Source organism: Cervus canadensis, chromosome 33 (genome assembly GCF_019320065.1).
Source record: "Cervus canadensis isolate Bull #8, Minnesota chromosome 33, ASM1932006v1, whole genome shotgun sequence".
NCBI classification, from domain to species: Eukaryota; Metazoa; Chordata; class Mammalia; order Artiodactyla; family Cervidae; genus Cervus; species Cervus canadensis.
In genome coordinates, this window is record NC_057418.1 from 18110819 (window position 1) to 18132928 (window position 22110).

The following is a 22110-nucleotide window of genomic DNA, read 5'->3' on the forward strand; positions in this document are numbered from 1 at the left end:
TCAGATTTATATCAAATTCTTAAAAAAATCACTGAATTATTTTAACCACAATGGATGAGTCACTGATGAATTGATTAAAGGCATGACTTACACATTCCTGCTTCCGAGGCCTCACAAGCTTGTCAAAACTGCTAAGAGCTACATTTAGATAACCAGCCAAATACACATCAGAGAACTTATTTCCATCAGAAGGCTCTGTCCAGCCTTTTGAAAGAATGAGGCAGTGTATTACAAAAATCTACTGTAATTCTTAACACCCACCTCTGCAGTTTCCAATTAATCACCTTCCAGGGCGGTGTGTCATGAATGAAGTATTTTTTAATGTTTCTAAAACTATCCCTTAGAAATTTTAAAATATAAACTGTCTTTTTAGACTGGGATGCAAAACACAAAATCATGTTTTGCTTCTAAACACCAACACCTACATACAAATTGTCAGAAATTAAAAACCTATTATCAGTGTAGTTGTATAAACTACCAAATCTGCAAGGATCCCAACCTTCAATGTTAAAGGATAGTTAATAAGAGCAACAATATTCTTGGGACACGTAACACAGGGTCAAAGACCAAAAGAGAGTCAGTATTACTGATAAATCAGAAACCCAATCTTTAATACCTCTTATTGATAGCACTGAAAGAATTCCTACAGAATTATTTTCAAATTTAATCCAGTATCTTTTTATTTCTACCATTTATCCTAGAAATCTAATATGTTCACATGAGTCTACAACCACTAAACAAGAGAATGAATGATGATAAGCTAAATATTAGTGCTGATAAACGATCTGCAATTTACCTTGACCAGAAGTAACACCAGTGAAACACTGGTAATAAGAGTAAATTTAAAATACTAGTAAACACTAGCTTTTTAAAAAAATGTCCAACAATCATGGTACCCAATGTACTAATATTTGTCATATGGCTATAAGACTGAGACAACATATATCATTAAATTTAATCATTTAAGTAATACTAATAAATTACTATTACTCTTAATTTTGGATTATACATGGAGGTACATACACACATGTATCTGTTCTAACAATGTATTATTCACGAGAAGACCGGGCATGTCCCAGGCTTTCCTCTAAATTCTCATACTTTACCATGCATCAGAATCCTCTGGGGAGGCCTTTGTTAAAAGATTGCTGGTTCCCACCCCAGAGTTTCAGAAGCTGTAAGTCTGTGAAGAGGTCCAAAAATCTGTATTTTGAACAAATTCCCAGGTGATGCTGACAGTCAAGGGACCACAGTTTGGGAACCACCACTCCAGTGCCCTTGCCTGGAAAATCCCATGAACGGAGGAGCCTGGTAGGCTACAGCCCATGGGGTTGCAAAGAGTTGGACACGACTGAGCGACTTCACTTCACTTCACTTTTAAGTGACCTGTGAATCGCAGATGCTAGAGTGAGGGAGAGAGAAAGAAAGAGGGGGAGAGAGGGAGGGAGAGAGAGAAAGAGGGAAGGATGGAGAGAGGGAGGGAAAAAGAAAGGTTGAGATTAAGCTAATAGGCAGTTCTGGGGAAGAAGGCAGAGGAGAAAAGTGAATTCAGATATTTCCCTCCTTCCTAACACTTGCCTTTACCTTGCTGGTTAGCAAAGACTAAGGAATCAATAAAGACTTCTCAAATGACAGCATACTTGGCCAACACACAAACCTTTTCATGCTTAAAAGGCTAGACAGATTGCTCCCGCTACAAGTTTTAGAAAAATACTATTGCCAGAAACTCTTCAGCCATTCAGTAGCCCCAGGTGGGACTACTTTCAAGAAGACACTGAAGGGGGCAGGGAAAGCTAACTATTGAGTTTTCTGTATTAAATAAAAATAGTAATAATGTTCACCAGTAAAACATGGGAGAGCAATAATAATCATCAAACAACTCCTATAACATGCAGAAAATCCCACTATAGAAACAGTATGACTGTGTCTCAACTTCGTCAAACAAGGATGAATATTTTATTTAAATATAAGTTTTTTCAAGTTACTGAGCCATATAAAGGAAAATATTAATTTTATTAGAACTTGAACAAATACTACACAAAGAAAACATTTTAACAAAATAATATGGTGGCGTAACAAACAAAAAGAAAACAGCCAAAGATGTGTAAAAGAAAATAAAAGGTGAAAAATGGTAAATATCTCATGATCTAGTGTGAAAATAAGGAGTCTAAACTTAAAAGAACATGGATTTTTAAAAAGCACAACCATAAAACAAAAAGTGAATGTTTGTGCTCTCCTAACCAGACATGATTCTTCAGCAAAACTTCTAAAGGCAGAATTATATTTTACAGAATTTGATACTTTCTGACTTTTTCACAGAAAGAGACTGTTTATATAATTCAAATCTCACAGTTCAAAATGATAGTTTAAGCACTGAGAAATAAGTATTCTACTAATTAAAACAACAGGTGAGGCAAAACAACTAATTAAGTCTTCAATGCTGTATTTTTCAACTGTAATAAGGTCCAACCAAATCAGGCCTTAAGCAATTCAGAATTCTTTTGTAATGCCCAAAGAATGCCTCTTCCCAGCCCGATTGCCATATATGGGAATCAAGAATCTAGTTAACAATAGAACACTCTTAGGGACAAATGTAGGAAGAGAAGACAAAACAGAGTTTTGAAATTTTATATATAACAAAGTAATTTGTAACCATTTCGGCTTACCAAATGCCAGAAGTTACCTAAATTATTTAAGTACATGTCCCCATCTTTGCCATTTATTTCTTAATACTGATATATTCATCTTTTTAACTGACCATACCAGGTTAATGATAGCATAAATCAATTTGAAAACTATAATAAAATACCTCAAGAACAGGTCTTTGAAGATATTTCTGTTAAATTTTGATTTTTACATAAAGGTGCAATTCTTATTTTTTTGGTAGAGAAGTGTATGGAATATTAACCTGGAAATATTTTAAAGAGATTGTCAACCAAGACAGGATTCTCTGCAGTTCATGATTGTCATCTTAAAAGGACAGCAAATGTCACATTTTTACATGTCTTAAAACAACATAATTGTGATTTTTATAAACACCAAAAGGCAAAAATTTTAAACACTTCTGAAAAAATTTAAGCCCTTTGCACTGTGTGTATCTGAAATTTATTCACAGAACATGCCCAACTCAAACTTACAGTGGGGCATGCAGTCAGCTGTCCTTCAGTGTCTGCAGAAGACTGGTTCCAGGACTCCCTGCAGCACCCAAATTCACAGATGTTCAACTCCCTCTTATAAAATGGCACAGTATCTGCACATAACCCATGCACACCTCCCATACACTTTATATCATCTCTAAACTGTTAATAGTACCTAACGCAAAGACTGAAGGCAGGAGAAGGGGATGACAGAGCATGAGATGGTCGGATGGCATCACCGACTCGATGGACGTGAGTTTTAGCAAGCTCCAGGAGTTGGTGATGGACAGGGAAGCCTGGCATGCTATGCAGTCTATGGGGTCACATAGAATCAGACAAGACTGAGCAACTGAACTGAATGCAATGTAAACACCATGTAAATAATTGTAAATGTAATGTAGTAGTAGTGTAATGTTAGTCACTCAGTCATGTCTGACTCTCTGTGACCCCATGGACTGTAGCCTGCCAGGCTCCTCTGTCCATGGAATTCTCCAGGCAGGAATACTGGAGTGGGTGGCCATTTCCTTCTCCAGGGGATCTTCCCGATCCATGGATCAAACCATGTTTCCTGCATTGCAGGCAGATTCTTCACTGTCTGAGCCACCAGGAAAGCCCAAATATAATGTAAGTGCTATGTAAATAGTTGAAGATGAGTGGCAAATTCAAGTTGCGTTTTTTGGAATTTCATGGAATTTTTTTTTTCCAAGTATTTTCCATCCTTCAATTGAATCCACGGATATGCAGATATGAAGGGTTGACTGTATCTTCTTCTCTCCAAATATCAAATTCCTAGCAAATATATAATATCATATACCATTTCAAATTAAATTCAAAGGCTTTTTTTTTGTTTGATTTTGCTTTAACCTGTCACGTAACATACTGCCATGAGTCTTTGGATGTGGCATCTAACCAGAAAAAGCTGTATATGGTAACTCTCTGTATGAAAGGTGCAAATACAGAAGGAGACAACATTTTTGTAGACTATTTTTAAAACACGATAAATGGCATTATCAACATCACTCACGATTTAAATATTATGTATACATTACAGATCATCTCCATATCAACAATTATGTAAGGGGAACACTAGAAAATAAAAATTTTATAATGTTTTTATGCAGTGCTTAAGCAACTGAATGTTTTATCTGAAGAGCCTATGATGTAAAAATCAGAATCAAAGTTTTGCTTTTTGAATGCATGGGTTGTAACCCACAGAAAATGAGGAGTAAACTGTTTGGTCAGGATCTTGTTAGTTTAAGAAGCAAAAAATGTAAGAACCAAAATATGCACACCATTAAAAATACTAATTCTGAAAATTATGTAGCCAAAAATTAAATCACCCTGTCCAGCAAGTTCCAAAAAATTCACACATTTCAAATATTAAGGCAACTTTTTCCCAACTAATCAGTACTTTATAAAAATATATGTCACTTCAAAACATTATATACATAGTGACAATAAATTTAGCTAGTTGTAATCTTTAATACATTAATAAAGTGTCACATATTACAAAGAAATTATACTAGGAGCTTGCATGTATGTGCAAGTGGAATTTGACTTTTTAAAGTACAGGTTTTAAAACTGAGCGAAGTGAACGTCCTTCTTTAGTGAGTTCTCGTGTCACGCACATACATGGCAATGGGATTGCTTCCTCCCGCTTCTCTACAATATTGTAACTGCACTTCTTCAAGTGGTCAGCCATGCTCAGGATGTCAGCAAACTTCCATTCATTGACAGAACAAAATGCAGTACTGAATCGCCATACCTAGAAGAAAATTCCACTTCAGATTTAAACCAGTCAATTTATAAGAATGAAAACATATTTCTTGCTCGAACTACATTCATTTCTGTTATGAGAAATAAGTTTCAAGTAGCTTGCTACAAAATTCATTCCAATAACAAATCTTTTTATTAAATATTTATAAGATAACTTCTATGACATTATGACTTTAAGAAATCTAATAACAAAAAAGAAACAACTCAGCATTAAAAAATCACATCCAACCTGGCTTATTAAGCAATTATTAATTTCTATAAAACATTTCGAGTCACTTCCTAAAATAACATACACTGTACTAGATTTTCATCCTACCCAAAGGACTATGTATATAGGAGATATTGACAATACAAGTGTTTTTTCTCCAAAAAAAATTTCCATTACACCATATGAAGTATACTAAAAACACTCTAGGATACTGTGCAGAGGAACGTTTTCTTTTCACTATTTATAAATAGTAAAGGCATTTAGTAATACTGATGAATACAAGTACCTCAATGTTTCTGGAAATTTTTATAGAACTTTTTGTAAAATGAACAGTTCTTAATTCCATATCATTATACAACGCATTTCTGGGAAAAAATGCACCTCCCTAAGAACTTTTGGAGAAGGCTTTCTTGACAAGATAAGATCTGAAGAACAAACAGGATATACCAGAGATGATCACAAGCTCCAGAAACAGGTTCCCAGGTCTGAATTCAAGGACAAGTTACTTAACCAGTTTTTTTATCCATAAATAGGGACAGTAGATTAAATAAATTAATAAAAGTGCACACAGTCCACATATTTCAAGCATTCAAATGGAGGTTTCAGGGACAGTGTACTCAAACACCTTAAGGCAAGAAGAAAACATTCAACAACCACTAGTAAATTCGATGGCTGGACTATAAGGGAAACTGAAGAGGCAAGTAAGGACAAAATTATGAAAACTCTTAAATGTTTCATTAAGGAATTTGCCCCTAACCCAGGGCAATGGACAGACTTTTTTTTTTTTGGACAGACTTTTTAAAAGTTTTTAAGCAGTACAGCGTAAGAACTGTATTCAAGAAATTATGTATCACTCTACATCTTCTACAGGCAATATGTTGGAGAGGGACTCAGTTGGAAACAGAAGCCCAGTAAGGAAGTGGCTGCTATAGTAACCCAGAAGAGAACTGCAGGCGGGACCAACTAGGGAAATAGCAGTAGAAACGGGAAGTGAACTTGAGAGGTATGAAGGGAGACAATAGGACTGTGTGAATACCAGGAGAAGGAAATAAAGCGGGGGAAAGGGCTAACCTGAACTCCCAAATTCTGAGTTTAGGCAACTTAAGAGATGATAATGCAGCTTTCTGAGATTAAGAGGGGCAGAGAAACTGAGTAGGCTGGACATGCTGAGTTTACTGAGGATAATCAAGTGGAGATGTCCAGTAGGTGCCTATACATAATGACCTGGAATTCAGAGGAGAAAGTGGCCAGGGACACACATGTAAGTAATTTGTATAAATGATGGCAATTTAAACTCCAAGAGGAGATGACATTTTCTGTAGTAATAGACTCCCCAGAAAATATTTCACCTCATAGATCAATACTAGTGGGCAAGGACAAAAAGGGACAATGCTCTGACTGTCCCAGCCCAATGGTAGAAATACACCAAATCATGTAGTAAATGAAGATACGCACATACTCACATATACACAGCAAGTATGAAATTTTCTATATAAAATAATTAATGTGCTCATTTACTGGTCAAAGCTTCAGGAGAGCACAGAAGCAGATGCAAAATTCTCAAAAACTGGAGCAATGAGAGGAAAAAAAGAAACTGGAGCAATGAATAAAAATAAGAGAAAACCTAAGGGTGATAAAAACAAAGTACCCAGAAATATACCCCCGTTCAACCAATATGAAGGTTATCAATTTTTTTTATACTTTATGAAATCAAAGTTTCATATTATAAATGTTCTAAAATGAAAAAACACTTTCAATCAAAGACAGTTGTAATGCCTTCTATTTTCAACTGAATAGTGCCTCAAACAGAAGCTGGCAAAAATAAGGTATCACACAAGGAAAATGGTGGAGCTAGGCTGTGTTCCCAGACCTACCTAAATCTCCTGGTGAAGTTTCCAATCTGCAACACACCCTTGTTCCGTGCTAAACCCAGAGTCCCTGCGAACAACATCAAATCCTACTGCCCTTATTTCACTTCAAGCCATCTCCACATCCATCCATTTTGTTTTCTAAATTCCAAATTGACATCGTCAAACTAGTGATACAGAAGAAGACTCCTGAGAGTCCCTTTGACTGCAAGAAGACCTAACTAGTCAATCCTAAAGGGAATCAACCCTGAATACTCATTGGAAGGACTGATGCCGAAGCCCCAATACTTTGGCCACTTAATGCGAAGAGACAACTCACTGGAAAAGACGCTGATGCTGGGAAAGACTGAGGCAAAAGGAGAAGGGGGCAGCAGAAGATGAGATGGTTGGATGGCTGACTGACTCAAGGGACATGAATCTGCGCAAACTCTGGGAGATGGTGAAGGACAGGGAAGCCTGGCCTGCTGAAGTCCATGGGGCTGCAATGTGTCAGATGCAACTTAGGGACTGAACAACATACCCCAAATGCTCCACTGGTCACCTGCTAGTAGTAGACATTTTTTCATGTCTCCTTATTTAAGTTTTACTTGTAACAACCACGTTCTAAGAAAGAAAGGGCTAAGAATGAACAGAAGCTGCCAACTGCAAGCAATTAAAAAGACACCTTCTCTTTGACTCCTCCATTGTCCTACAGTGCAAATGTTTCAGATGGAGCCCAAATTAGAAAGAAGTTGGCGAACATGGACTCAAGCAAAGGGAGCTGTTTCAGAACAAGTGAGTAGGTACAGAACCCCTCAACTGAAGAACTACAAGTAGCCTCTGTCAGATGACACTAGAATCTAGTTCTAGGATGTCTGCAGTAAATGTGTGATTATGACTCACAATTCTAACAATGTATTCACATTTTTATTAATTATCCTTATAAAAAAGTTTGTCATCATACTGAATTATTTTTAAGGATGGTCAATTTCACAATGGGCTTCCCAGGTGGCATTAGTGGTAAAGAATCCACCTGTCAATGCAGGAGACATTAAGAGACACGGGTTTGATCCCTGGGTCGGAAGATCCCTGGAGGAGGGCATAGCAACCCACTCCAGTATTCTTGCCTGGAGAATCCCATGGACAAAGGAGCCTGGCGGGCTACAGTCCATAGGGTCGCAAAGAGATGGACACGACTAAAGCAACTTAGCATGCATGCATGCAATTTCACAACAAGGATGATCGATTTCACAGCAACAACATTATTAAGTGCCTATTATATGTCAAATAAGGCGTTGATACAATTAAATGACACCAACCTTTTCTTTTATCTGCCATGACGAATTTCCTTCTGGATACTTCTTTTTCCCCCACTGAAGTATGACCATTCCGCGAGACTGGAGAAGACTGCCACACACATCCCTCATTAACTTGGATACACATGAGAGCTGGCATAAGCTGAAGCCGTCGAGAAACCCTGCAATATGTTGCAGGACTTCAAAAGGAAGACTACTTAGATGGTCACTATGTAAACCCAGCACACAGTTTCTAGCAGGCTCTACTAACACTGTAGATACAGATGGCTGAACTCCAAATGACCGCAAATGGTGGTCATGTATAATCTTTGCTCCTTGTGTTGACGGACAAAATCTACGCTGCGAATAGGTACAACCATAATATGCTAGAGGACACCTCTGTTCCATCCAGCCATTGAGTCCAGCATGAATGTCACCATGCACGTTCTTAAAATGTGATGAAAATTCTTTTCTTCTAAATAACTGTCCACAAACAAATGTAAACATTGGACGCTGCTTGGGCTGGTACCTAGCGACACATTCCAATACTAAGTCCAGCCCCAGTGTCTGAAAAGGGCTTGGATTTGAAAGCTGTGGGTTGGCATGATCACAAGCTGAAGCTGAAGCTATTTCCCCAACCATTGTATTTGTAGCTAAAATGGCAGATGGAAGTGAAAAAGTCTGAGTCCCAAAGTCAACATGATAAACATCAGCCATGCGACTATCAGATATACCCCTTCCTCCTGGAGAATCTCCTAGACAAAACAGTAATGCTGCTGTGATTAGATCTATTCCTTGGAGACCCATTGGATCTTCTGCAACTTCCAAATCTGATGTATCTACTGCTTTATCTTCCTTTGGTTTAGACCAACATGAATTTGAAAGAAATTTGAATGAAGGAGGGTGACTGAAAGATAAGACATCCACATTCCGTAGGTCCCCTAAATCTACTTTTTTCCAACACAAGTCTTCATCATCATCTGGCATGAGGATATGCTGAACTGTGCCATTAGGCAAAGCATTAGGTGGTATTACTTCCCTAACCTGTGCTGCTACTAAAAGTGAACTAGAAGGTTCTGAAGGGCCATCTGATGCCACACATTCTCCATTTGTTAAGTTACTTTGTTTTGAGTCAGTACGTAAATCCTGGTTCTGCTCAATGACCTGTGCACATATATCTTCCAAAGGAAAGCCATTACAAAGAGCAGAAGTGCCATAAGAACTGGCATCCAAGTCACATAATAAATCACTTGAACCATTTTGTTCCAACTGGGCATTCTGACTCGTGTCCTTATGGTCAATCCCACCTACTGCTCCCATCTCATCCTCATAAAGATGGTCCTGGTCTTTCAGGTTTCTATTCTGTAAGCTTTCTCTGGCATTTTGCTCTTCATTCATTTCATTTGGGGAAGCACAAAGGCTCGTACTTAACATGCCAATGTCTCTTGTAGCAGTATTCAGAATATCTAAAGCAGCAGCCAAACTTCGGGTTGTTTCAACAGTAGCTTGATAAAGTGCACCATAAGATTCTTCATCAACAGATACCAAACCATTAGTATGTGGTATTTCTGAGACACTTGGTTTAACTGAGATCTGTTCTCTAGGTTCTGACACTTTATCAGTTGCTTTTGACATCATGGTGGCTACTTTGAGAGATTCTAAGAGCATCCGTTGGTCTTGAAGGGCCAAGGCCATATCTAATTGTGCCACTTCATCAACATCTCTGCTTAGATTTTCATATGATTTCCGGTCTGCATAACTAACTGGCCATCGGTTCCATTCCATAGTACAGCACACCACACTTGCAGGACACATTTCTAGATGTTCAGCAACTTTATTTCGAGCCATTGTAAATGGACATCCGAAGTCACTATTTAAGCAAGGCACTCGTTCAAATGGACATAAAAGTCGATGCTCATCAGCCTTACATGCATGGAAAACTGCTCCACAAACCAACGGACAACCAATCAAGTCACAGGAAATCCCAGGCTCCGGTCTTGTCATACATCGTCTACTGACACAATTAACGCAGTGCGGATGCTGCAGCTCCTCCTCCATGATGGCCAGTCCAGCTCTGGTTGTTGAGACGGAAAAGAAATAAGACGTTAGGCAAAAAGCAGCTGATTTTTAAAACAATCTTTTAAGAATAAAAATCAAATCATGAAGGTATATTGGCTTATATGAGAATGAAATATGTAAAATAAACATATTTAATGAGTTTATTTTACATATATTTGATCCAGCTTGAACCAACTTAAGAACATCAATTCAAGAAGTCAAAAATTCATTTTTATATAACATCTAACAATGTACTCAAAAGGCCAAATGTTTCAAAATATAATTCTTAAATTCTAGTATATCGTGTAGTATATAAATTAATGCCAAAAACAAGTTAATGCATATTTAACTTCGAGATTTCAGAGAACACTTATATCTTTTTACATTTTAATTAAACTGATTATGATGTACCCCACACTGCACAGACCTCATCATATTCCTAAAAGAGAATAATCTAAATTTCATGAAAATACTTAACTAGAATCTGATTACAAGTTTTCTTTATATTCTTTCTAAATATATAAATTCACTTCAGATTTCAGCTTTTGGCCTCTCCTTGTACATATGCCTTAAGAAGTTCTATAACAAATCAAGAAAATAAGGCTTATTATTAATAAAACATACAGGGCACTTAACCAAAAAATGTAAGTTCTAGCTCCAGTTCTGTGACAGTGGGCAAATCACTTCCTTCTGAGGGCCACAGTTTCCATTCCTTTATTCAACACTTATTTATTGCTTAACTGCCACGTACCAGACTCTGTGTTTGGTAATACATGTATGGCATAATAATAATAATGTATGGCAATATAAAGATAAGGAGACACAGTGCCGCTTCTCAAGGCGCTACAGCACGAGATCAGAGATGAAAGTAAAATCATGCCACTTTTTAATATGATTAACATGACAGAGAAAATAATCAATATGAGAAGAGAGTAGAGAAGAATTCACAGCAGTCTTGAAAATGAGAGGTCTTAAGCATAGGCGGGTAGGGTTAAAAAGGAAGAAGGGTAGTCAATGCTGAAGTAACAGAACGCAAAAACTGGCAAAACATGCTGAGGGACCCTCAAGTTTCCTAGTGTTCTTGGATCACAGGTGACATGAAAGTAGGAGTTAAGACAGATCATGGAAAGTGTGCTGTATGTTATTCTAGGGAGTTCAGACTTCAAGTAGTTAGAAATCACTGAGGATTTTAAGCAAAGAAATAGCATCCATAAAATAACATGAAAGGATTACAGATAACTAATGGTCTTCCGTGCTTTTATCAAGAAAAGTTTTATACACAAAGAAGAGAAAGCACTGCCACAATGCGCCAATTTAAATTATAATTACTAAGCCTATTCAATGTCTTTTTTTCTATAAATCTTCAACTTCTTTAATGGCTTGTTCCTATTAGCATCAAAAAGTTAGAAGACTATTTCATCTTTAAACCCTAAGTAATAAAACAGTAGCTCAATTTTGCTACTACTTTGTTCTATTCACTCAAGCTTTCAAAAGAAAAACAACAAATAAACAAACCCTGTTAAATTCCCATGTACTCTTCAGCCCTCTAATGTGGCTTTATTTTTACAACCACTCATTAAAACCGCTGCATCAAGATCCTCAGTGCTAAATTCAAAGGGCATTTTTTCCAGACCTCATCTTTTTTAGCCATTACATCACTTTGTTGACTAATTCCTCCTCCTTTCCGAACTACTATCTTTCTTAGTTTCTATGATCTCACATTTCCCTGCTTTTCCCCCCACCACCGGTTATTCCTTAATCTTTTCTTCTAAAATATTTCTCTTCTTCAAGGATCCATGTTATTTCTGGTTCAATCTATACATTCTCCCAGGGTGCTCTCAATTTCTCAAAAGCTTCAACTGCCACTTATATGCTGAAAACTTACCTGTACCTCCTGCCCAGATCCCTCATCCAAACTTCAGATCTCTACAGCTACTTATTTACTATATACCTCCACTTGCATATGGCACAGGTAACTCACCTCAAAATTCCCCAAATTAAATAAATAATTTTCTGGATAAGAAGCCAATTTTTAGCCTATTTTTTTCACTTCAGTGCATAAGAGATTGCTAGCTCTTTCAATATTCTTTTCCATAAATTCAATCTTGCATCTAGGTGGCTAATGTAAAATAATTATTCCCCAGATTGCTATTTTTTTGTCTCTAGGACAGGCTTAATTTTCCTCAAACTCAAATAGCAAAAGTCTATCATTGACAGAGTTTTTGTTGATTAAGCAGCAAAGTTCCTAGTTGATATTATGGTACAGAAGAAAACAAGGCACACATTTATCAACAAAACTACATTTTTAAATGTTTTTAAAAATTACAAATTATGAATACTTCTGAATGTTTATTCCTATAAAATTTAAAGCCAAGGAAATGACCTATAAATTAAAGATGTACTGCTAAAGGGGTCAAAAGAGAAGAAATGACAGACTTATGATGACATTTGTAAATTACGCAAAGAGAAACTTTAATAAGACAAATTTTACTGAGTGATTAGATTGTGAAAACAGCTGTAGCTTTCTTATTTTGCAACAACTAGACTAGAGTTCATCTCACATGCTGAAGGTTATAAACTTGACTGTTACTGACAGAGAAACCTAAAAATACAAGCAGTTCCAACAGAAGCGACCAACGCTCTCAGAACTAGTAGGAACACTTTATGTTACATGCACATCACATGACCACACCAGACAGAACACATCTCAAAACATCCCTTAATTCAGATGTGTTTAAAATAGCAACTGTTAACAAACAACTGAGTTAATGCATAACAGCAACAACTTTAAAAGGCAGACGTAGAAGGCTCTCAAGGTTCAAAATAAATAAGACTCCTCCACACTATTCCTCCTTTGGATAAATGTTTAAAAGAATAATAAATAAAAGTATCCACAGCGATGAGTCCATAACATTTATTATTTATTGAAGTAGGCTTAAAGGAAAAAGGAACGTTAACTAGGTACCTACTCTATCCTTCTTGGTGTTAATATATTCCATGTTAATGTCACTTAATCCCCGTAACAGCCCAGAGAAAACTGAGGTACGGAAAGGCTAAGTGACTTAGCCTTAGCCAAGGTCATCTACCTAGTAAGTGGCAGAGCTAGGACTGCAACCTATATCTGATCAATATATATGGACAAAAACAGACATGCTTACTTACAAAAGTTTAAGAAAATAAGACAGCACTTCAGTAACCAGTGATGCAATGTTAAGATGTTATTTGAGGAATGGCGGTTACACAACTTTGCCTGTAGTTTATCCCAGCACTTAATCACTCCTGTGGTCAAGAAGGTCTTTTTGCTCCTTTCTAATTATAATAGCACACTGCTTTGAACATTAATGTTTTACTAAACTATTTTTTAAAAAAACTTACATATGTAATGCTCAATATAAATGTACAAAACAGTACAAATTTACTGTTTGTAAACTGAGCTGTTTACTCAAAACAGTTATACAAAGAAGGAATCAAGTTTAAGTCCATTTTACAATTAAATATATTAAGAAACAAGATTTTTAAAAATGCACTAGACAATACCCAAAGAGTATTCTGGGGTATTCTTTCAGAATTTAAAACTTTCAGATCTATCCTCTTTCAAAATCGCTATTATCAAATTAAATATGCCTCCAAAAAGTATTTCACAATTGCTCAGGAATTCTATGAAACAAGTTTAAACTGTCAATCCCTGATTTATCGGTTGAACAGTGACACAGCAGGTCCGGCAGAAAACATATTGCTAAAATTGAGCTTCAAGCTCAAGATGAGCTTAATTTAAAAATCCTCAATATTAAGTTTTTTAAAAAACTCTAAAACAGAATCTTAACCTTCCAAATAACATATCTATTTACACTTAAAGTTGAATGACTGGAAAAAGTTTCATTAGACTGCAAAATATTATAAGTGATTAAATGCTTTACAATAGTTTCAATTTTCTCCAACAGAAATTCCAGGCCAACTCATAATCTGCGGCTGACAAGTAATCCATAAAAACAATTTTAAGACATGCATTTGCCCATACAATGAAATTAGATCTTGTTATTAAAGGCTATTTCGAGACATAAAGATATTGCCTTCAAAAAAGAATTATTTTTCCAAATTCATTACAATACATAAGGCAATAGATAAACAAAGAACAGCAAATTAGCATGATTTTAAAATATGCTAAATCAAGTCATCCAAATATTCAACACAACTTGCTGCCTCAAGCTGATCTTAATGTCTGCCTCTGCCTCAAAGACAGACAGACACAGATACACACACAAACACACACACACACACTCACTCTCTTTCTCTCCCCTTTCCTGTTGTCTCAAATCTTTATCAGTTTAAACAGTACTTTCCCACATACCCAAAGGCAAAGTATGACACAGATTCCATATATCATGTGCTCATTACACACTGCATTTTTCCTTGGTAATACTAGTCATGTCGGTCTTGCTGTTTAGTCACTAAGTCATGCCTTTTTGCGACCCCATGGACTGTAGTCCGCCACACTCCTCTGTCCATGGGATTTCCCAGGCAAGAATTCTGGAGTGGGTTTCCATTTCCTTCTCCAGTGGATCTCCCGTGTTCCTGGTATTCAAGATCGTGCCTCAATTAGAGCCTTGTTCATTAATATGAGTGAAATTATTATAATACAAGAAATAACCAAATGGATTCCAAAACAATTCTTCATCCATGGAAAGCTACATACATCATAAAAACATACTTTGTAAATCTACTATTAGTCGACCAGATTGAATCAAAATTAAAAATTACCTCATTGTACCTTCTATAAAAAGTCAAAAGTATTCAAGTATTTACTGAGTATCTAGGGCATATGTTCCAGGCATTATATGTGGAATAAGCTAAATTGTCCATCAAAAAAAGCAAATCAAAGGGAAAAGTAAATCAAAGAAAATTAATTTCAATCTTTCATTGTTTTAAAAAAATAATAGTAATACAAGGCACAGAAGGAAATGTTTAACTGTATATTTTCTTCAATTTTTTAATGAATCCTGCAGTCCGGTTACAGGTTACTGACTATAGAGGGATCCAATTCAAAAAGAAAAGCAGAGATGGAGGTGTCCACATGTGTGCAGGTGACTGAGTATGTAGAAGGTGAGGAAAGGAAGCTAAAAAAAGGGAGTGGCATCAGTCTACTTCCTTAATATTACAATCAATATGATACTAGACCTTTACTGACAAAGGTCAGTATAGTTAAAGCTATGGTTTTCCCAGTAGTCATGTATGGATGTGAGAGTTGGACCATAAAGAAAGCTGAGTACCAAAGAATTGATGCTTTTGAACTGTGGTGTTGGAGAAGACTCGAGAGTCCCTTGGACTGCAACGAGATCAGAACAGTCCATCCTAAAGGAAATCAGTCCTGAATATTCATTGGAAGGACTGATGCTGAAGTTCCAATACTTTGGCCACCTGATGCGAAGAACTGACTCACTGGAAAAGACTCTGATGCTGGGAAAGACTGAAGGCAGGAGGAGAAGGGAATGACAGAGGATGAGATGGTTGGACACCGACTCAATCGACAAGAGTTTGAGCAAGCTCTGGGAGTCGGTGATGGGCAGGGAAGCCTGACGTGCCGCAGTCCATGGGATTGCGAAGAGTCAGATATGACTGAGTGACTGAACTGAATGATATTAGATTAAAAAAAATTCCACTGAGACAATAAAATGTTGCTTCAATGAAAGGCTGAGATGGAACTATAGACAGACTTGCTCATTAGTTAACCAGTAAGTCTGTAACTGAAATTTCATATTTAGCAATCAGTTTTAACTCCTCCAGAGCAAGTCTCATGCTTATTGCATAGTCAGAGGTGCTACTGCACAATAAATACAAACATTGCTGCTGATTTACTGGTCAGGTGCACTCAGTTTTAAAGGCTGTAACAAAAATATAACTTCAATTGGGTATTTTATTTCACTGGTATAAAAAAGGGGGCTGGGATGACTAGCCAAGACTGAAAAATCCAAGATCATTAAACTCCCATCTCAAACTACCTGGCCTACTGACCAGTTCAAAATGGCTAAACTGGTTACACTGTATACATTCTTTTATTAAATTTTGGTTCTGACTTCTTTTTTAATAGAATGATGACTTAATTATGTGGAATTTTGTTTTCAAGTTTTTACTCTTCTAGTTATGATATAATCAAAACATAAATCTTGCATTTCTAAATATGGTCATAGGTAACTGATCCCAAAGTGAAAGTCCTAACTACTTGAAATTGTTCTCCACTAAATAAACAAAAGAAATTACTATAGACTTACATCAGAAATTAAAATAACAAATATTAATATTTAATATTCATACCAGAACCAATTTGAGTTGATACTCAGATAAAAATAATCCACCAGAATGGTGGAACTCAAGTTATTACAATGGGCAGCATGGCACAGGGGAATGGGCTTCCACGACTCAGCTTTGTGACCATGATGCAATTACTCTACTGTGAAACCAACCTAGTACTCTACAAAGGTTGGTTATAATTATTAGTGAGTCCAGTACAACACAAACATGTATTGCTCAGAAAAGATGTACTTCACTTTACACAACAGACACATGCACACGCACAAAACTTTATCTGTAATCATTTCTATATCAGGTCATTTATACTTATAAAGTTTATTAAAAACAATCATATGAGGATCTAATGCTAACATTACCCACTCTTAAAAAAAAAGACAAAACCTTTTTGGAAAAAGATTTTTATAGACTGGGTTGTAATTGAGGCATGCTTATCTTGTATTTAACTACTGAGCTACCTATAGTGTAAAAACCACTAGTCCAAAGCCAATCTCACTTATTTCATCAAAAATAAATTTGAAATTAAATAATATTTTATAGCTTTTTGACTGAAGACTTGAATATTAATAAATTCTACAAATACCATGTCATTCCACAGCATGTGCTAAATTCTTTTAATGAAACAAGCAGTCATGGTAACTTAGTTACAAGAGTTACCAAAACCAAAGCGAATAGAATAAGGCTTATGCTATTAAAAGTCACATTTTAGTAACATAGTCTATCAAATAGTAAACACACATGAAACAAGACCTATTTTGGTGACCTTAAAGCACCTCTCTAACTATATACAGTATCTCAAAATATATATTATTTTTCTTTAATAGCATATTAGGACACTTCGTTTATTTAAAAAAAAAAATCTCCAATGCTAGCCATACAAAAGTACTGGATTGAAATTAAATACCTAGTACACTTGGAATGCATAAAAGTTTGCCTATATCGGAAACTTCAGTTCTCTGATAACACTCTCAAAACTCCACCCACTAACATTTCCAGAATCACACATACACAAAAGAGCTATGTCACCGCATTAAAATACCTAATAAAAACAAATTAGCAATTTATAAAAGTTAGCAAAACACTGTTATCCCCAATTAAACTTGTGTAGTAAGAAACAGTGACTAAGCATAAAGAACATGATTCAGCGAAAACTGTAAACTGAAAACCTGAACCCTTAGGAAAACCCTCATCTTACATTTTACGCTACTCTCTTCCCTCTTGGCCGTCAACAACTCTGGAAAAGCTTAAAAAATATACGGGAACGCAAAATCTGTTAATAGAATTTCTAGGTCTCTAAAGGACACAAAAATGGGTTGAAATGTAGCAAACAGAAATTAAAAGCTTAGAAAGCTTGCGGTTTTGTATGTAAAGTTTTGAGTTAATCTACACTGATATCAGAATGCCCATAAATAACTTCATCTTGGATCCGAGTCAACAAAGTAATTATGGAATAAAAGGTCAATTCCTTCCCAAGCATCTTTTATCCAAGACTTACGACATGGCTCAGAAAGAAAAACAAGACACAGGGAGAGCGGGGAATGGAGTACTAGAACCATGATAAACAACACGCTGTTCTGGCTGTATTCTCTAAACACACGCGTAAATAACACGCTCAAAGGAGACTACTTTGAATTCAACGTGCACTCTATACTCCCTTCCCAGCAATGCACTTCCACGAGACAGGACACAAACCACTTTGGAAATGGTCATACCCCTCAGACCTATAAAATCAGGATATTTCTCTTTAACGAGGGCTGAGGCTAAGACTAAGCTTCTTACACTTCCATGAATGGAAAAGTTACCAACTTCACTCATCCCGTGGAGACAGTCGGCGATGCCTCTCACTATTACCTTAACCCGCCTGTTCCCAAACAAAGCAAGTTTCTAATCTGCAAAAGGGAAGAGAGGCCGGGTTTTCGAGGATCTTAGGGCTTCCTAAGTTTAACTCTGGCTTCTCCCCCACCTACCCTCACCCACAGACCCGTGAGCCCGGGTGGCACCGAGGGGTCGGCCCGCGGGGTCTCAGGCGCCATTTGCCGACGGCCTCCAGGGCCGGCCGGGCAGCGGGCTGGGCGCGGAGGCCAAGCCGCCGCCGCCCTCTCGCCGCCGGGACCCGGCCTGGGACTCGCGGGGTCCCCGCGAGGCCGTGTTTACTCCGCCCCAGGCCCGGCCGGGCCCGCCCGCCCCACCGCCGCCTCCGGCTCGGACACCGCCTCTGCCCGCGGGCACGGCCCGGGCCGCGCCAGCCACTCCGGCAGTCTGCCCCCGACACTCACCGGCCGGCCCGGCCGAACCGCGGCCCAAATCCCAGCTGCCGCGGCCGCCGTGCCCAGCTGCTCCCCGCTGTCCCGGCGCCGCTCCGCGCCCCACACCCCCGTGCAACCCGCCTCCTGCTCGCCCCTCTGCCCCGCCGGGCCGCCGCCTTTTCTCTCCTTCTCCTCCTCCTCCTCGGCCTCCTCTCCCGGCGCCGGTCCTCTCCGCGCGCCCCGCCCCGCCCGCTCCTCTCCGCTGTGCCCCGCCCACCCGGCCCAGACTCGGGATCTGTGGCAAGTCGGCCGCAGACGCGCGCGCCGAGCCAGCCGGGGGCGCGCACGCTGAGCTCAGCGGGGACGCGCACGCTGAGCTCCTACCGTCACTCGCCCACCTCCCCGGAAGGGACGTGGCAAGAGGGTGTGGTCTGGAGTCAGAGGTCTCTGGGTTCCGCGCGTTGCGCTTAGGGGGTTCCCGCTGGACTCCACGTGACTTCTGCCCCGCAAGTCTACCAAATCCTGTTCGATATTAGAAGCTTGTATTCCTGAAAGGAATCCTAGACACGCAGTTTTGGAATTCAGGAAACAGACCCAAGTAGAGTGACTACTTTAATTGTATGATAAGCAAGCCAAATCCCTTAATTCTGGGTGCAGCAGTCTTCCCCTTAGGTCATATTTAGGGAAAAAATGGGGCAGCTGTCACTGAATCTTTGATGATCAGGCCTTCCTGCCGGCTGACCCAGTGTGCCCTAGTCTTGTGTGACATAGTGTCCAGTTCAGTTCAGTCGCTCAGTCGTATCCGACTGTGACCCCGTGAACTGCAGCAGGCAAGGCTTCCCTGTCCATCACTAACTCCCCGAGTTTACTCAAACATCCATCACTAACTCCCGGAGTTTACTCAAACTCATATCCATTGAGTCGGTGATGCGATCCAACCCTCTCATCCCCTGTCGTCCCCTTCTCCTCCTGCCTTCAATCCTTCCCAGCATCAAGGTCTTTTCAAATGTCAGTTCTTCACATAAGGTGGCCAAAGTACTGGAGTTTCAGCTTCAGCATCAGTCCTTCCAATGAATCATCAGGGTTTGATTTCCTTTAGGATGGACTGGTTGGATCTCCTTGCACTCCAAGGGACTCTCAAGAGTTTTCTCCAACCCCACAGTTCAAAAGCATCAATTCTTAGGCACCTAGCCGTCTGTACAGTGCAACTCTCACATCCATACATGACTACTGAAAAAGCCATAGCTTTGACTAGATGGACCTTTGTTGACAAAGTAATGTCATTGCTTTTTAATATGCTGTCTAGGTCGGCCATAGCTTTTGTTCTGAGGAGCAAGCGTCTTTTAATTTCATGGCTGCAGTCACCATCTGCAATGATTTTGGAGCCCAAGAAAGTAAAGTCTCTCACTTTTTCCATTGTTTCCCCATCTATTTGCCATGAAGTGATGGGACCGGATGCCATGATCTTAATTCTTGAAATGTTGAGTTTTAAGCCAGCTTTTTCACTCTCCTGTTTCACTTTCATCAAGAGGCCCTTTAGTTCCTCTTTGTTTTCTGCCATAAGGGTGGTGTCATCTGCATATCTGAGGTTGTTGATATTTCTCCTGGCAATCTTGATTCCTGCTTGTACTTCATCCAGCCCAGCATTTCACATGATGTAATCTGCATGCATATAGGGTAAATAAGAAGGATGACAATATACAGCCTTGACCTACTCCTTTCCCAATTTGGAACCAGTCCATTGTTCCAAGTCTGGTTCTAACTGTTGTCTCTTGACCTGCATACAGATTTCTCAGGAGGCAGGTAAGGTGGTCTGGTACTCCCATTTCTTGAAGAATTTTCCACAGTTTGTTGTGATCCACACAGTCAAAGGCTTTGGCATAGTCAATAAAGCAAAAATAGATGTTTTTCTGGAATTCTCTTTCTTTTTCTATGATCCAGTGGATGTTGGCAATTTGATCTCTGGTTCCTCTGCCTTTTCTAAATCCAGCTTGAACATCTGGATTTAGAACATCTGGAAGTTCTCTGTTCACATACTGTTGAAACCTAGCTTGGAGAATTTTGAGCATTACTTTGCTAGAATGTGAGATGAGTGCAATTGTGCAATAATTTGAAAATTCTCTGACATTGCCTTTCTTTGGGATTGGAATGAAAACTGACCTTTTCTAGACCTGTGACCACTGCTGAGCCAAGGGACAGTGGGCCTTACATCCCCCCATGGGCTTCCCTTGTGGCTCAGCTGGTAAAGAATCAGCCTGCAATGCAGGAGACCCCAGTTCGATCACTAGGTTGGGAAAAAACCTGGAGAAGGGAAAGGCTACCCACTCCAGTATTCTGGCCTGGAGAGTTCCATGGACTGTATAGTCATGAGGTTGCAAAGAGTCAGGCATGACTGAGCAGCTTTCACTTTCACATCCCCTCACCTCTACCCCAGTGTCCTTCCCGAGGGCTCCTGCCCAGCCCTAAGGCAAGAGAAGGATAAAGAGATGAAGGCTGTAATCCTGGCCTTGGCAACAGGGGACAGAGACAGGAAAACACTGTTCAGTAATGCTTCGTGTAATTAGGTTTTCACCCATGTGCCTTATAAAAGAGATCGCACATAATTTGTCATGCTGAGAAATGGCTCTCAGACTTTTAGATTTTAAAAAACTTAAAAAAAAAAAAAGAAAAAAAAGCTGGGAAAAGAACTTATAGGTTTCCCTGGTGGCTCAGTGGTAAAGAATCCCCCTGCAATGCTGCAGACCCAGGTTCGATCCCTGGGATGGGAAGATCCCCTGGAGAAGGAAATGGCAGCCCACCCCAGTATTCTTTCCTGGACAACCCTATGGACAGAGAAGCCTGGCAGGCTACAGACCATAGGGTCGCAAATAATCAGGCATGACTGAGCAACTAAGAGTATAAAAGCTAGTGTTAAAAAAGATAGGAAAAATTATACCACGCGTATTAGTGCCTCATTTCCTAAATGAAAGGGGATTGTAACACCAACTATTAAGCCAGAATGCAATCACTTAGTGAAGGTTATTTCTTTAAATAAATGAATGTAGCTTTTTGAAAAACTTAATCTATTTTTTATTTTGTCTATTAATAATTTGGCGGTAGATGGGCCCTGGTCCTTCATCCTGAATTTGAGAGCTACTGTCGCGAGAACTAGACAGAATGAATGGTGAAGCAGGCAGACTGGCCCGGTGGGAAAAGATGTGGGCAGCCGTCTGCATGGGCTGCTACACTGGCCCTCCTTTG

The 22110-nt window shown here is 38.9% G+C and overlaps 1 protein-coding gene across 1 annotated transcript; it reads right to left on the reverse strand.

Annotated features, from left to right (window-relative positions):
* Positions 1-592: 592 nt before the first annotated feature.
* FBXO30 (F-box protein 30) lies at positions 593-19095 on the reverse strand. The gene is made up of 3 exons (XM_043457063.1): positions 18901-19095; positions 8288-10337; positions 593-4902 (listed from the first exon to the last, which is right to left on the reverse strand). The coding sequence occupies exons 2-3, from the start codon at positions 10319-10321 to the stop codon at positions 4699-4701; spliced, it is 2238 nt and encodes a 745-aa protein (XP_043312998.1). The 5' UTR covers positions 10322-10337; positions 18901-19095; the 3' UTR covers positions 593-4698.
* Between the last annotated feature and the right edge of the window lie 3015 nt (positions 19096-22110).